The 17,928-nt window shown below is 43.4% G+C and overlaps 1 protein-coding gene across 1 annotated transcript in view; it reads left to right on the top strand.

The window, feature by feature from the left end:
* LOC115093237 overlaps window positions 1–17,928 on the top strand; it is a 96,256-nt gene that overhangs the window by 17,240 nt on the left and 61,088 nt on the right. Inside the window, exons 3-5 of the mRNA XM_029604913.1 lie at window positions 276–347; window positions 6,739–6,810; window positions 12,559–12,630. Coding sequence (XP_029460773.1) covers window positions 276–347; window positions 6,739–6,810; window positions 12,559–12,630 — 216 coding nt within the window. The remainder of the gene's footprint in view (window positions 1–275; window positions 348–6,738; window positions 6,811–12,558; window positions 12,631–17,928) is intronic.

Here is a 17,928-nt window from a genome sequence, read left to right as displayed (position 1 = left end):
AACCTGAAAAACGGTTTTCACAAAAATGCGGGAGGTAAAGTGTTCATTTTGTGATTTAACTGATATATAACGAATTAAGAAATATCGCACGATATTTCAATTCATTATAAAAACGATTCACATCCCAATGCACATCCCCACTGCCTTACAATACTAAACCAATTAGCTAATCGCAGTGACTGAGTGTATCATATTCCATCATACCACAAGGAGCAAAAACTAGATGTAGCAAGGGGGCAACAATGGTAACAGGATTTTCTTTTTTTTTTTAACAGGAACCTAAGATCAGCCCAAACAGTCCCACTGAGGAGATAAGTAATAACAAAACCTGCAGTCCTCCATCCAAGGTAAAGAGAGGTTTTGTTTTTTTCCCCCAGGGGGAAACCAGAAGACAGAGTGGTCAAAAAACTGAAGCTTGTAGAGCAGCCATCTGCTCCCACCTCTGTTCCTATGGGGAAGGGGGTAGAAGAAGTCAAAGTCAGTGGAAGGTGTTAGCAGCAGAGGAGGGGCAGGGACACTGGCAGTGCAGCACCCAAAAGCAGCACAGCACTCCCACAGTTCTTCCTGAGCAGTGTCTGCAGCAGATATTTAAAGAAAGCACTGATTCAGATGCATCATATGAAGGTTTGTTAGACTTCGAGGATCTGGAACTTATTGTAACTCAGAAAGGTTTGAGGAGTCTAATTTCTTGGGTATTATCCAATGAGTAGCTGCAGGAAAAAGCAAGAGATACTACTAGGACTAAGCATACCCCCCCAGGAAGAGCAGTTAGTGGAGAGTATGAGAGATATCCCTGGCTTTTTCTCTCCTGGTTTGCCCTCAACTCCAGCCCCAGCAGCAGCACCCAAGGAGAGGGTGAGGGGATCCTGCAAGATATAAAAAATGTGGAGGCACTTTACAATTGTGGAAGACCAATTATTTGCAGAATTCATTCACTGTCAAAAGTCCATCAGTAGAGGGAAGATACTGAGCCACTTTTCAAATACAGGTATACAGCATCATTTACAAAAATAATATCTATTTGCAATGGTTTTGGGAAGCTGCCAGTTCTTAGGACCCTGTCTAGCCAGAGCTTGAATTTATTCTGTTTAGTTTAAAGTTACAATTAAATTCTAAGCCAATAATTGTGAGTTTGCAAAGGTCACTTGCTTGATCTGAGAAAGTTTGTGAATGGATTCCTGGGGGATCCATTTATTTACCCTTATTTTATTTGTAATAAACATCAAAATATTCCAGGGGGCTTATACTTGTAATTTCAGAAATATGTGTAATAGATTCTCTTATGCTTTGTCATTTTTGTTTGTATAAATGTATATTATTTTAACATATTATATATGTAGTAAGATGTACATTACTTGGGCCTAGATTAATCATTTTGCAATAAATATAGCAAAAATAGCATCTGTGATTTATAAAGGAGCATGATTAGGGTAATTTTCCTTATACTGCTTCGCATAGCTATTTTACCACAACACATGTTAAATTTATTGTACCTGACATACTTTCAAATTGCTAGCTGAGTCATAGGTGGACAGCCTTTTTTTGAATTTTAGTCTGCTGGCAAGAGAGAGAGAGAAAGAGAGTGTCAAAAAAGTTAACTATTTATACCACTGTAAGAGGGGGCACTTGTAACTCGAGGTGAGGTGGGGGTAGAGTGTGTTCTGGGGGGCAATTTTACATGCACAGTCATACTTACAAACAGCACAGTTACCTTCAGTGAAGATTTAATGTGATTTGGAGGGATGAAAAGTGAAAGAAGAGTAGATTTGTACCATGTTCTCTCTACCTAGCTTGAAGCACTGTCTACCTAGCTGCAATCGAGCAAGAAAGACAGAACATGGTAGAGATGTGCTTTGGGTTTTCATATCGTGTCAGGCTTCATTTTGACCACCCTCCCGCACACAGGAATTTTGTTTTTCCTGCGGTTTAGGAGTTTTTTTTTTCGGGGGGCCACGATATTTGGGTTAGTGCATGCTAACTCCTGACAGTGCGTACTACATAAGAACATAAGAAATTGCCATGCTGGGTCAGATCAAGGGTCCATCAAGCCCAGCATCCTGTTTCCAACAGAGGCCAAACCAGGCCGTAAGAACCTGGAAATTATCCAAATACTAAGAAGTTCCCATGCTACTGATGTAATTAATAGCAGTGGCTATTCCCTAAGTAAACTTGATTAATAGCAGTTAATGGACTTCTCCTCCAAGAACTTATCCAAACCTTTTTTGAACCCAGCTACACTAACTGCACTAACCACATCCTCTGACAACAAATTCCAGAGCTTAATTGTGCGTTGAGTGAAAAAGAATTTTCTCCGATTAGTCTTAAATGTGTATTGTGTCCGTCAGTTCCCGATGCCCTCTTTCCGCCCTCCTTACCTCTTTGGCGCCTCCCTCTTCACCTGCGGGAAGTTTGGCTGCTGTGGCATCCTTCTGCCGAAGTCCTCTGGCGTCCCCGGACCGGCTAGACGTTGCAACCCGCCATGTTTCCTGGAGGCCTAGGGGCACGGCACGGCTCCGACTGAAGTACCGGCGATGGCGCGAATCTCAGGGGCATCCCCCTGAGATGATGTCACCCACGACGAATATATAAGGTCTTAGAATTTGCTAACAAATCGAGTTAGCAACAGGTTACTCTACCTAAGCTACTCTGCCTCCTCGGACTTACCAGGGGTACCCGCTCCTCAGGGGACTCGCTCTCTCCTTTGTTTTTCAGGAGACAATCTGGATCTGGTATTCACTCCTCGAGGGCCTCGTTCCCAGACTTGCTCCGTATTCTCTTCTGCTTGGAAGTCATCACTGCCAACTACATCAGTGAGTTACCATCGCTCTCTCAGAGCTTTCCCTGGAACCAGGTACTCGATCCTCGAGGGCCTATTCATTCCAGCTCCTGGGCTTCTATGAGACATTGTGTGAGTGTTACCATCAGGTTCGGTACATGAACTCTGCATACTCACTATATTTCAGTTTCTCTACAGCTCAGCCTCCAGGGATCGCTATTCCAGTATCTGAGGGACTACAGCCCAGCCGGGCATTCCAGCTCACTACTGCCACCTCTGGTGGTTCAGTATACTGTCTAATAGGGATGTGAATCGTGTGATCGATCGTCTTAATGATCAATTTTGGCTGGGGGGGGAGGGAAATCTGATCGTCATGGTTTTTTTTGTTAAAAAATTGTCAAATCGTAAATCGGCGGGAAAACCGGCACACCAAAACAACCCTAAAATCCACCCGACCCTTTAAAACAAATCCCCCCACCCTCCCGAAAACCCCCAAAATGTTTTAAATTATTTATTTATTTACTTATTTATTATTTTTATATACCGATGTTCCTGTTAAGAATACATATCGCACCGGTTTACAAGGAACTGAACAGTCGCCTCCAGGGCGGAAATACATTAAAACAGTCCCAAAATGTTTTAAATTACCTGGGGTCCAGTGGGGGGGGGGGGGGGTCCCGGCGCGATCTCCCGCTCTCGGGTCATGGCTGCGTTAATAGAAATGGTGCCGGTGGCCCTTTGCCCTTACCATATGACAGGGCAAAGGTAGCGCCGGCGCCATTTTGGTTCCTGTCACTCGATGTCACGAGTGCAGGAGATTGCTCCTGGACCCCCGCTGGACCCCCAGGGACTTTTGGCCAGCTTGGGGGGGCCTCCTGACCCCCACAAGACTTGCCAAAAGTCCAGCGGGGGTCCGGGAGCGACCTCCTGCACTCGGGCCGTATTGCCAATATTCAAAATGGCGCCGGCGCTACCTTTGCCCTCAGTATGTCATACGACCCACGCAGCTGTGGCCCGAGAGTGGGAGATCGTGCTGGGACCCCCCCCCCCCCTCCAGTGGGGGGCACCGGACCCCAGGTAATTTAAAACATTTTGGGGGGTTCAGGAAGGTGGGGGATTTGTTTTAAAGGGTCTGGGTGGGTTTTAGGGTTGTTTTGGTGTGCCGGTTTTCCTGCCCTCCCCCCTACCCCAATTTACAATTTTTTGACGATAAATCGGGGGAATTGCTATTGTATCGCGGCTCTAACAATTTTTGATGATTTTAAATATATCTGTCATACAGTCATAACTGTCATACAGTTTTGTAAATATACTTTGTAATATAGTTCCTATGGCAACAAAGTTTTAAGTTTTTGCTGTATTCTTTCTGCTCACACTTTGACTTGGCCCCTTAGACCATTCTGCTTTCTCTCCCAGTTCCTTATGATTCCCTGTTAATTGTAACTTTTATCCTTCCTTTCTCTCTACCAGTTTTTGACTCCCCAGTTGTATGTGAACCGATGTGATATTCATTTGAATGTTGGTATTTAAAAGCTATAAATAAATAAATAAATAAATAAATATATCTGATGATTGTTTTAAATCGTCAAAAAACGATTCACATCCCTACTGTCTAATAAAAGAACTAGTGTGTGTCTGTCTCCTAACTCTGAGCTTGACCGGTGGTCCCTCTCAGGATCTTCCCCTGGGGACGTGGTCATCTGCCACTGGTCCAAGGATTCACCCACAACTCTCCTAAATATCAACTTGCTACTTGCTAACTTCATGGAATGCCCCCTAGTCCTTCTATTATTTGAAAGTGTAAATAATCGATTCACCTCTATTCGTTCAAGACCTCTCACTATCTTAAAGACCTCTACCTCAGCCGTCTCTTCTCCAAGATGAACAGCCCTAACCTCTTCAGTCTTTCCTCATAGGGGAGCTGTTCCATCCCGTTTATCATTTTGGTTGCCCTTTTCTGTACCTTCTCCATCGCAACTATATCTTTTTTGAGATGCGGCAACCAGAACTGTACACAGTATTCAAGGTGCGGTGTTACCGTGGAGCAATACAGAGACATTATGACATTTTCCAATTTATTAACCATTCCCTTCCTAATAATTCCCAACATTCTGTTTGCTTTTTTGAATGCTGCAGCACACTTTTTTGACTGGCAGAGTTAGTGCATGCTAACTCCCGTTAGCATGCATTAACCCGAAAATGAATTTTTTCTGAAAAACGAATGACCACCCCTAGAACATGGTACACATCCACTCTTCTTTCATCCCTCCAGATCACATTAAATGTTCACTGAAGGTAACTGAGCTGTTCATAGGCATGACTGTGCATGTTATTCTACCCCCTAAAATCCAACTCAGCCCACAAACCTCATCCGTGCTAATAGTGCCCCATCTTACAGTGGTATAAATAGTTCAAAGGTTTTTTGTGGGCCTCCATAGAGTCTCTCTCTCTCTCTTTCTCTCTCTCTCTCTCTCTCTCTTGAAAGGGGATTTGCGATAAATTCTGTTTTGGCCATATGAAACAGCTATTGCAGGCATAATACCAAGAAAATAGGTGTAGTTAAATCCTGTGATAGTGTGAGTTATGTTTTTGCATGCAATGTTAAACAGCCCTCATTTCCATTTACTCTGCCTAAACTCCTCCCACTTGAATAAACTTGCATATGCATTTCGTGATGCATATTTATCTCAGGTGTAAGGGCCCTAATGCCCAAGATAATGCCCTAATGTGATTTGATGAATATCCCCCTAAGTGCCATATAACATTAGCAATTAAATCATTTTGAATAAAGATAAAGTAGTCACTGGTGTTTGATCCCATCATCCTTCCCCACTCCCACTCACCTCACTTACAGTTTTTGATATACAAATTATTACTCCTATTAGGAGGAAAATCTTTAAAATACAAGTTAATCAGTCATTTAGTACAATGTAAATATTTTAACTGATTTTAGTGATTAACATTTGTCCTATTGCTAGTCATTAGCAAACTCACTTATGATACCTAATAATCAAATTTAAAATACCTTAACTTTAAACATACTCCTTAAGGAGGATGCATAGGGAAATCCATATTGTAGTTGGCGATTCAATCATTAGAACATCAATAGGAGGGTAACTGGTATGCATGACGATTTCTTGGTAACTTGCCTGCCTGCTGCAAAGGTAGCAGACCTCATGCATCATCTGGATAGGATTTTAGAGAGTGCTGGCTGGAGCCGGCTGTCATGATACTTGTTCTTCGCCTTACCCAGATGTGACTATCACTTCTGCCCCTTTCTTGAGCATGACCTTCCACCATGGAAAGGGTAAATGGGGGCCAAGAATGTCTGTGGCCTTGGCAAATTTAGCGTGGAGTGAGAGGGGGCTTCAAGGGGAAGTAGAGCTTCTTTGGGTAGCAGAAAGAGGAATGGAGGGACCCAGGGAAGCCTCAGCTAGCATGGCTCAGCAAAGTTGGATAAGCCCAGGTCCTGCAGCTTTCGTTTGGGGGCAGGATGGGTGATGGAGGGCCTTAGAGAGGTACTGTTTTTTTGGTGGAGTTGGGTTTTTTTTTTTTGGTTTGTTTCTTTACTGTGTATTATGCTTCTATATGTAACCCCTAGGTTGGTAGTCCCAGATATAAGATCCCATAGGCCCGGGGCTTGCATGCATCAGTGGGCCTATGCAAAATAGGCTCGGCGCGCATAACCCCCCTGCGCATGTAAATCCAGCCTGATTTACGCACGCAGGGCTTTTAAAATCTGGCCCTGTATGAACAAAGAAAAATGAAAAAAATCCCCCATTCAAAAGAACAAATAGAAATTAATTTATTTGGCCTGCACATCCCCACTGCATTATAACTCTAAAACCATCTAGCTACTGTCAGTGATTGAGTGTAACATATTCCATCATACCACAAGGAGCAAAATCTAGATATAGCACTGGGAACAACAATGGCAATAAGTTTTTACTTTTTCTTAACAGGAATCTAATGCCAGCATAAGCAGTCCTGTTGAGGAGATAAGTAGTATGAAAATCTGGAGTCCCATGTCCAAGGTAAAGAGATTTTTATTTTTATAGGGGGAAACCAGAGGAAGGACTGTGCAGCAGCCACCTGCTTTCATCTCTGCTCCTATGGGGTAGGGGTAGAAGAAGACAAAGACAGTGAAGGGTGTTTGCAGCAGAGAAGGGGCAGGGGCACTGGCAGCGGAGCACTCAAAAGCTGCACCGCACTCCCTCAGTTCCTTCTGAGCAGTGTCTGCAGCAGATATTTAGGGAAAGTACTGATTCAGATGAATCATGTCAGGGTTTGGCAGACTTAGAGGATATTGAACTGCTGGCAACTCAGAAAAGTTTGAGGAGACTTGTTACTTGTGCATTATCCAGTGAGTAGCTGCAGGAGGAAGCAAGAGATAAGAGCACCCCCCCCCCCCCCAGGAAGAGCAGTTAGTGGAGAATATAAGAAATGTCCCTGACTATTTCTCTCCTGATTCGCCCTCAACTCCAGCCCTAGCAGCAGTACCAAAGGAAAGGGGGAGTTGATCCTGCAAGATATAAAAAATGTGGAGGCACTTTACAATTGTGGAAGACCAAATATTTGCAGAATTCATTCACTGTCAAAAGGCCATCAGTAGAGGGAAGATAAAGATACTGAGCCACTTTTCAAATACAGGTATACAGCATCATTTACAAAAATAATATCTATTTGCAATGGTTTGGGGAAGCTGCCAATTCTTAGGACCCTGTCTAGACAGAGTTTGACTTTATTTTGTTTAGTTTAAAGTTACAATTAAATTCTAAGTTAATAATTGTGAGTTTGCAAAGGTCACTTGCTTGATCTGAGAGAGTTTGAGAACAGGTTCCTGGGAACACATCTATTTATACTTATCTTATTTGTAATATAAACATCAAAATATTCCAGGGGGCTTATACTTTAATTTCAGATATGTGTAATAGTTTCTCTTATGCTTTGTCATTTTTGTTTGTACAAATGTATATTATTTTAACATATATCTGTAATAAGATGTATATCACAGGCCTAGATTCATCATTTTGCTATAAATATAGCAAAAATAGCACCTGTGATTTAAGAAAGGGGCATGGTTAGGGTAATTTTCCTTATACTGCTTCACATAGCTATTTTACCGCAACACACGTTAAATTTATAGTACCTGTAATATTTTCACTTTGCAAGCTGAAAGTGCCTGGACATGCTTTCATTGCATTTTGGGCTGCTGGCAAGACACAGAGAGAAAGAGAAAGACAGAGAGAGAGACTCACAAAAAAGTTAACTATTTATACCACTAAGAGTGGGCATTAGTAACTCGGGTGAGGTCTGTTGATGCATTATCTATCTAGTTACAATCAAGCAAGGTAGAGAGAACATAGTACAAATATACTATTCTTTTACCTCTCATCCCTCCAAGTCTCATTTAGTCTTCACTGATGGTAACTGTGCTGTTCCTACGTATGACGGAGCATGTTAAACTAGTCCCTAAAACCCAACTCACCCACAAACCCACCTGAATTATTAGTGTTGCCTCTTACTGTGGTATAAATAGTTCAAAAATAGGTGAACTTTCAGAGTCTTTCTCTCTCCTTCTCTCTGTCTCTCTGTCTCTCTCTTGAAATGGGATTTGCGATAAATCTTGATTTCACCGTAATGCAGAAGCTATCGCAGGCATAATGCCAAGAAAAAAGGTGTAGTTAAATCCTGTGATAGCATGTGTTATGTTATTGCATGCAATGTTAAACAGCCCTCATTTCCATTTACTCTGCCTAAACTCCTCCCACTTGAATAAATTTGCATATGCATTTCTTGAGGAGATATTTATCAAGGGCATTAGAGCCCTAATACCCGCGATAACGCCCTAATGTGATTTGATGAATGACCCCCTAAGTGCCGTATGATGTTAGCATTTAATAAGTTTTTAATAAAGATAAATTATTCACTGGTGTTTGATCCCATCATCCTTCCCCACTCCCACTCACCCCAGTTACAGTTTTTGATATATAAATTATTACTCCCATCAGGAAGAAAATATTTAAAATACATCTCAATTACTCATTTAGCACAATGTAACATTTAAACTGATTTCAGTGATTGAGTAACATTTTCCGATTGCTAGTCATTAACAAACTCACTCATGACACCTAATAATCAAATTTAAAAAAAATTAACTTTAAACTACTCCTTAAACAGAAAGATGCATAGAGAAGTCCGTGTTGTAGTTGGCGATTCAATCATTAGAACATCGATAGGAGGGTAACTGTTATGTGTGATGATTTCTTGGTAACTTGCCTGCCTGGTGCAAAGGTAGCAGACCTCATGCATCATCTGGATAGGATTTTAGAGAGAGCTGGGTAGGAGCCGGCTGTCATGATACTTATTCTTGGCCTTACCCAGATGTGACTATCACTTCTGCCCCTTTCTTGAACATGCCCCCCTCCCCCCCCCTATGGAAAGGTGAAATGGGGGCAGGGGATGTCTATGGTCTTGGTAAATTTATCATGGAATGAGAGAGGGTTTCAAGGGGAAGTAGAGCTCCTTTGGAGAGCAGAAGGAGGAATGGAGGGACCCAGGGCCCCAGTTAGCATGGCTCAGCCCAGCTGGATAAGCCCAGGTCCTGCAGTTTTCTTTTGGATGGGTGTTGGAGGGTCAGAGTGGTACTGTTTTTTTGGTGGTGGTAGGGGTTTTTTTTGTTTCTTTAATGTGTGTTATGCTTCTATATGTAAACCCTAGGCTGGTAGTCCCAGATATAAGATCCCAGAGGCTATATCTCACACATACATTTTTTTACTACATCTTTTCGTGATGTTGTAACATCTAAATGGTCAGGATTCCCTGAGTGAGGAAAAATAAATCTTGTAGACCCTGTGCATTGCATATACTTAATTTCCAAAATAACGTTTTTGTATACAGCAGTGATGAGAGCTGCAAGATATCTAACTGTTGTGTTTGTGGCATTGTGGACCCATGGTCGCAATGGAGATGAGTCTTTATTGTACTGCTGTAGATAGGTGGTGAGAGCAGGAAGGTAAGGCACTGATCCACGAAGTGCCAGTACGTTTAACAGGCTCAGAAGTATAGTCTCACCCAGATGTTTATGATAGGCGGGAGCCCGCAGTGCGGGTAACGCTGCGGATGGTGGGTGGAGTTGGAGCGCCGGATTGTTGAGGTACTCACAGAATGAAGGCGTCTTCCTGGTGGTAGAATGGTGGGTCCGAAGGTCCAAGGAGCAGGATATGAAGGTAGATAGGCCCTCAAGGAATGAGTACTCAATGGTCCAATATCCTGAAATGTAGAATAAAGAGAAAGGCTCCCGAGGAGCGGTTGTCTTAGTTAGTGAGGAACCCCGAAGGAAAGTTGGAAGCCAGAGACCCCCGAGGAGCGGGTGTCTAGAGCTTCTTACTGGAGTGAGGCCCTTAGAGTGAAAGCGGCATCTAAGGTACAGCTTAGAGCAGTCAGATTAGCAAAGTGAAGTCTTTGCTAACTCAAGGTGGTAGCGGAGGCGGAGGCTAGATATACTCGGAGGTACTGACGTCCCGAGTTTACCGCCATGACATGTATTTGAGCGCAGGAGATGTGCATGCTCGTGCCATAGAAGGTCACTGGAGTGAGCATGGTGGATGGGGACGCTCATGCTGGTTTGGAAATGCCAAGGCCCTCGGCACTCGGCACCGGAGGCAGCCATCTTGTGCAAAGAGAGTGAAAGGGGAGAAAAAGAGATAAGGCAGAGCAGTCTCAGCCATCTGCGACTGACGGACGCAACACTAACAGCAAGAAGCATGCTGGAAGCAGTGATAGTTTCCAACAATACTTCTGCTGAGTTGATATACATTAATAAAATTATCTTTACAGCTATGCTTTCTTGTCTGGATGTTACAATTAAATTCCTTAATAAATTTGTGACTTCTTCAGTCCTTTAATTAATTGTTAGATTAAAAAGCAATTATTCAAATTCTTGAAATGTATCTTTTCTCTCATTTCCTATGGTAAGTGACAGGTGTAAGCTTCCCTTCCATGAAATTGGTGAGTTAAGTGCCCCTATCAATCATAGGTATCTCCTTCCTCTCCAGAAGATTTTTTTCACTCATCTCTTTCTCCTCAGATAGATACTTCCAACAGATGCATGTGAGCTCATGTAGGGGCTCACTCAGACTCCTCTCTCCCCTCTTTCCTTATCTCCTATGGATAACTGTAAGTGATCCTTTCTATGGATCCAGATGATCCCAGGGTCCTTCACAGTGAAAGGACTTCTCCGTTTAGGCTGAGCCACTAATTAATGGAAACCCAGAAAACATAAAATAAAAATCCTTTTAGAGAAAAGAGTAAAAAATACATGAGTCTAAGAGGGTGGGAAAAAACTCCCAGTTCAACAAAATCATGTGTCCTGAAAATTGGTTCTTCAGAATAAAGGAAGTTTTTCTGATTCCATGTTCATCCCAGGTCCCAATTTTGAGAACCTACAGAAGCTTTATCCTAAAACATAATCAAAACAGGGGACAGCAAGGGAAACTAAAATCTTCCACAAAAAATGGTGATCAGGGGGTTCTATATCAGAGGAACTGACAATTTCTCATCTCCTACATAGGGAACAATTGATTCACACTATTATTATGTTTTCTCCCCAGATAAGAATTGTTTTAATCTTAAACTAGTAGAGAACAAAACAGAGGCTCTGTATGTAAATGAATTGAACCCTAAATAAACATTAAGGTGTAGATTTTAAAAGGTGTGAGTGTGCGTCCACGTGCGCGTGCTTCCCGGCATACACACATGGATACACTGATTTTATAACATGCGCACGCCAGCGCTTGCATGTTATAAAATTGGGTGGCCGCGTGCACAATGTTTATAATCCACGCGCGCACGAGCAAGCATTACGCACAAGGGAGGTGTACTTTTGTGAAATCCGCACAGCAAAGCAATCAGCACTTTCCCAGTTCTCTCTCAGTCCACTCCAATTATTTATTTTTTTTATTTAACACTTTTTTTATACCGACCTTCATAGTAATAACCATATCGGATCGGTTTACATATAACAAGGGTATAACTGAAGCAAAAAATAAAGTAGATAACAATAGAGGTGAATAAGGCAAAGTTACATTTAACAAGGAGTAAAAACTTGGACGCTTAATAGCTGGAAGAAGGTAAAGGCAGGATGTAATTGTAACATAATACAAAAAGAATATGGGTTACAGCTTAAGGTGCTATAACCTGGAAGTGCCTGAGTTAATTAAGGAGTGGACTGGGAAGGAACTCCCCTAACCTTCTGCCTTACCTTCCTTCCGCTTCCCCTATCCTCCCCATCATCCAAACCTTTTCTACCCTACCTCTTATTTTATTTTGTTACTTGCTGCTTCCCCAGGACAGTGGCTAATGGCTGCTGTCCCAGCCGGCCTCCAACCTGCCCTGCCCCCCCCCCCCCTCCCCACCTACCCCCTTTTCACGGCCCAGTAATTATGCGCGTATTGTCAGTTATGTGAGTGGGTGGGCCCTTTGGAAGATGCTTGCGGTGCACGCAGGGCCTGGCCATCCGCGTAAGTGACAATATTTGCGCGCTTGGCCGATTTAAAATTCTGCTATAAATGAACAAAAAAAAATAAATAACAGCCCCCAAACAAAAGAACAAACAAAAATTAATTTCTTTGGCCTGCACATCGCTACTGCATTATAACTCTAAAAGCATCTAGCTACTGTCAGTGATTGAGTGTAACATATTCCATCATACCACAAGGAGCAAAAACTAGATATAGCATTGGGAACAACAATGGCAATAAGTTTTTACTTTTTCTTAACAGGAATCTAATGCCAGCATAAGCAGTCCTGTTGAGGAGATAAGTAGTGTGAAAATCTGGAGTCCCATGTCCAAGGTAAAGAGATTTTTATTTTTATAGGGGGAAACCAGAGGAAGGACTGTGCAGCAGCCACCTGCTTTCATCTCTGCTCCTATGGGGTAGGGGTAGAAGAAGACAAAGACAGTTGCTGGTGTTTTCAGCAGAGAAGGGGCAGGGGCACTGGCAGCGGAGCACTCAAAAGCTGCACCGCACTCCCTCAGTTCCTTCTGAGCAGTGTCTGCAGCAGATATTTAGGGAAAGTACTGATTCAGATGAATCATGTCAGGGTTTGGCAGACTTAGAGGATATTGGAGTGCCCCCTGGTCCTTCTATTATCTGAGAGAATAAATAACTGATTTACATTAACTTGTTCAAGTCCTTTCATGATTTTGTGGATTGTGGATTTCTATCATATCCCCCCTCAGTCATCTCTTCTCCAAACTGAACAGCCCTAACTTCTTTAGCCTTTCCTCATAGGGGAGCCGTCCCTTGCCCTTTATCATTTTGGTTGCCCTTCTCTGCACTTTCGCCAGTGCAGCTATATCCTTTTTGAGATGTGGTGACCAGAACTGCACACAGTATTCAAGGTGTGGTCTCACCATGGTGTGATACAGAGGCATTATAACATCCTCCGTTTTATTTTGCATTCCCTTCCTAATAATTCCTAATATTCTGTCTGCTTTTTAGACCGCCACAGTACACTGAGTCAATGATTTCAATGTATTATCCACTATGATGCCTAAATCTCTTTCCTGGGTGGTAACTCCTAAGATAGAACCTAACATTGTGTAACCACAGCAAGGGTTATTTTTCCCTATATGCATCACTTTGCACTTGTCCATGTTAAATTTCATCTGCCATGTGGAAGCCCAATCTTCCAACCTCACAAGGTCCTCCTGCAATTTATCACAATCTGCTTGAGATTTAACTACTCTGCATAATTTTGTGTCATCCGCAAATTTGATCACCTCACCCATTGTACCCCTTTCCAGATCATTTATAAATATATTAAAGAGCACCTGTCCAAGTACAGATCCCTGAGGCACTCTGCTGTTTACTATTATCCACTGTGAAAAATGACCATTTAATCCTAGACTCTGTTTCCTGTCTTTTAACCAGCTTGCAATCCTCAAAATGAGCCAATGTCACTGCTGAGCCTTACCCCCCCCCCCCCTCCTCCCCCCCCCCCCATGGCTAGATTTGAATAGCTGTGGCCAAGCCCTCCCCCCATCTACATAAAGTCGCCGCCGCAACCCTGGACTCTGACCCCATCTCCTTTAGCCCTAAAAAAAAAAAAACTTCTAGTGCTGGAAGCGCAAACTGTGTGTAGTTTAAGCTTACAATGCAGCTGGATGTTGCTCGGAGTGGATAAGTTCGGACCCCACTCCGAATAGGGTTTTTTAGGGTGTGGGTCCAGGGAGTCTGGGGGTGGGAGTTTGAGGACTTAACAGAAACTATTGAAATCTAGTTTGGGGCAGTGGGGGGGGGGGGGGGAATGGTCAGCAGTGACAATGAAGGAGGGGATTGCAAGGCTGTTATGGCCTCTTTGCAATTTGATGATTGGGGGGGGGGGGGGGGGAATTGGGCCACAGGACCATATACTTCACTATTTTTTAACTTTCTTGGCAATACTTACTCTTAAGTCCTGACCCAGAAAGGAATTTTATTTTATTTATGTATTTATATTTTTATATTTTATTATACCATAATGTAATATTATATTATATCATAAATAAATAAAAAAGATAAGCCCCAGCCCAGCAAGGAGTACTGGTCCCATGGAGGATCTCTTTAGCCTAGCATAAGAAGGCAGGGCCCAGAAGGGTAGATGGGACCCCAGGGAGAAGGCAGAAAGCTAGCCTATGCAAGAACTACATACCTGGTGATATTAAGTCGGAGGTCCCGAAGGGTGAAAAAAGTAAAAAGAAAAAAAAAAAAATTTGAAGTCGGCTGGCGGCTGTCGGGTCGAAAACCGGACGCTCAATTTTGCCGGCATCCGGTTTCTGAGACCGTGGCTGTCAGCAGGCTCGAGAACCGGTGCCGGCAAAATTGAGCGTCAACTGTCAAACCCGCTGACAGCCACCGCTCCAGGCCAAAAGGAGGCGCTAGGGATGCGCTAGTGTTCCTAGCACCTCCTTTTGCCTGTTTCTACCACCGGGCCTCATTTAAATACTGAATCGTGCGCACAGGCAAGTGGCCTGTGTGCGCGCCGGTCGCCCGCTCTCCCGCGGACTTTACTGAATCGGCCCAAATGTGTTTTTCTTTTAAAGTTACCCATGTCTCCATTCCTTTTCCCGGTCTCTCCTGTTGTGCGGATATATATATATCCGCAGCCCCATCCCCTTCCAGCCCTATTTCCCTCCTGATATGCTTATTAAAAAATTGAGCCCTTTCCCTGGCCATAAACTTCCCTCTTCCTGTCAGAAATTTTAAATAAGAGACTGAGATCTCTGGCATCCCTATTCCCCAAATAAGGATAGAGGGCTGGCCTGGGATCTCTTTCCTCCCATCCTGTCCAAACAATGACCACAGGCTCATTTTTTTTAAAGACCATTTCAACCATTGGACTGGCAGCAGACCCTGGCATCATTTTTACTGGTCTGTGGAATGGCAGTCATTGATGAGGAAGCAGACCAGTGCTGCAGCCGCAGAGGTACCAACTCCCACTCAGTCACCCACAGCCTCAAGTGGGACATTTTCTGCTTCCCTAAACCTCCAGGCCAAAATTTCCTAGTACCAACATCACTCCAGGCCCTACAGCACTGTACACTGTTACTGCTTCTGGGTGCAATCATAGACTGCGTCCACTCTCCAGCTGTTCACTACCATTGGCATTGAACAGCCGATAGGGATCAGCTGAGGCCCAGACTGCACCTACGTTTGCTCTTAAATAAAAAAAAAAAAATCCAACAAGTTAATGGCTATGCAGCCATGAAGGCAATTCAAAGCATCAAGACCCTTAAAAAGGATAGCAGTTACCTACACTACCATCTTTGTAAGTGGTTTTAGCCCCTGGCTATATTGTTTTCTAGAAGAAGGAGACTGGATTTTTTTTTTTCCCTCGCTCTAGTTGCAAAAAGCCCATCTCCTTTACCAGAAGTCTTGTCATTCAAACATTAGGGGGTGCCTGGGTTGAGACTAAGGGAGATTCCTGATGAGGTGGGATTGCTTATACATCAAATTCTTTAACTGCAGAGGGGATCCCCATGTTTTTCAGCCGCAAGAAGGAACATTTCCTCCCCATCTCTTCAGGTATCTCCCCAAGTCTACCAGCCAGTCTACATCAGTTTAGGAGGTCAGCCAACTGGTCCTGGGCATCTAAAAGGTTGAGAATCCCTTATCTAGAACTTTGCTTTCTCCATTGACAAATTGGATTAAATTAATCATAACCAGTGGGGAATCCAAAGCTGAGGATTGCCTTGCAGAGCAAGTAACTGATAGACAATTCAAGCCTCACCCACTGGAGCAGGAGCAGCCAACCTTTCACACATTGAGAGCCACAAAATCAGAATTCACAGAGGCAGAGAGCTGTCCTGCCTTTCACAAGGGGTGGGGGAGAAGGATCAATGACACACATAAACACTCTCCCCCCAGACACAAAGACACCCACCCACACATTCATACACACACATTCTCTCTCTCCCCCAGACAAAAAGATGCCCACAAACGAATTCACACCGGATTAGCTGTTTATCACATTCCTCCACATTTTCTAAGGCATACTGGAACTCCACTTGATGGGGATGTCCTGAGTCCATCAGAAGTATAAGCTTACAAATGCACGTGTGCATGTATTTCACCATGAAAAGCTGGTGGGCTGCAATCCTTGCAGAGAGCAAAACACTCCAAAAAGTATGTTAGAATGCTACCTTGAGTGATTTCTGTGTTTCAAGGTTGATTCCATCACCACAGAGTGGTATGACAGCTGGGCTACTGCAAACTCAGGAGAAGCCTAGACGCTGTGTCTTAAGTCAATCTTGCATGCCACTGGCAGATAACACATGGGGGTCTGCCACATCCTCATCTGTGGGTCCTTTAAAAGGCCATGGACCATGATAGAAGTGGATTCCCTAGGAGGCTGCATGAACTGCAGCAGCCTGAAAACACCCACTGTTGGATTCTCTTCCTTCCAGAGGTTTAATGGATAATTTATTAACCATTGTCTCTAGGAACTGAGTGTAACTAAGGTCCTTGATGGGAGATAGCCTTGGTAAAGCTGGAGAGGGATCAGAAAGTATCTCTGTAGATCTCTCCTTATCTGACCACTGTGATACACTAATTCATGACTCAGATGAAGAGAAAGGTGAATGAGGAGGAGATATTTGATGGACTGAAGGAGGGAGGACTAACAGGAACTCTGATTGAACTTATTCTAATCCCCAAATCTCTATGGGAGTTTCCTTAAGGAGGTGGGAACTAGCTCAGTCCAGCTGGTGAAACTCCTTAAGGGGATGCTTGGATATCTTGGGGACTCCCCTGAGCTCTGCTGTATGGGAGAAACTTCTCCATCCTGGACAGGAGAGGTTCCATACTTCCTCTTTGATCCTCAGGAAGCAGGAAGGTAAAGAAATGTATTACTAACTCAGAAAGCTGTTCTACCACTTGGAGAATGGCCCCCCTGCACTGGAGTAGGCAAAAAAGCATCCTTCTCTAAAACACAGATTGAAAAGCCCTCACAAGGAGCTGAGGTGGCTGGTGGCACCAATGAGGAGTTCAGTAGAGTGGGCATTCAGACCAAGGACATATTTTTTTGCAAACATACCATTTTTGCCAGAAACAGAGAGTAACTAAGGTCCTTGGGAGAGTAAGTATACCTTTATAAGACTGAAGAGAGGTTGAAAGGCATCTCTATAGATCTTTTTTCATCTAACCACTGTGGTACACTCATCTAGGACTTATATGAAGAGGAAGGTGACTAAGGAGGATGTTTTTGATAGTCTGAAAAAGAGAAGACTGGCAGGAACTCTGACTGAATTCATTTAACCTCTTCCCCTTCTGAATCCCTAGCGGTAATTCCCTGAAGGCCTGGCAACTAGCCATGATACCAAATGGAATTCAAATGGCATTTTACACCAGGTGGTGAAACTCAAGGGGATGACTGGATATGTACTGTCTCCTAGGAACCTTGCTGTGTGAAAATAACTCATCCTTCTTGGACAGGAGAAGTTCCATTCTCCTCCTCTGGTCTTCAGCAAGCAGTGAGGTAAACATTATTCACCATTTCAGTTAGTAGTTTTGTCATTTGCAGAGAGACTTCTGCATTGGAACAGGTTAGAAAACATCCTCCTCTCATAACCAGATGAGTTCATCCTGATTGAGAGCACACAAGAAGAA

The sequence above is a fragment of the Rhinatrema bivittatum genome, chromosome 6 (genome assembly GCF_901001135.1).
Source record: "Rhinatrema bivittatum chromosome 6, aRhiBiv1.1, whole genome shotgun sequence".
In the NCBI taxonomy this organism is placed as follows: domain Eukaryota; kingdom Metazoa; phylum Chordata; class Amphibia; order Gymnophiona; family Rhinatrematidae; genus Rhinatrema; species Rhinatrema bivittatum.
Note: the sequence above shows the minus strand (reverse complement) of the source record. Positions and strands in the feature narration are given on the sequence as shown.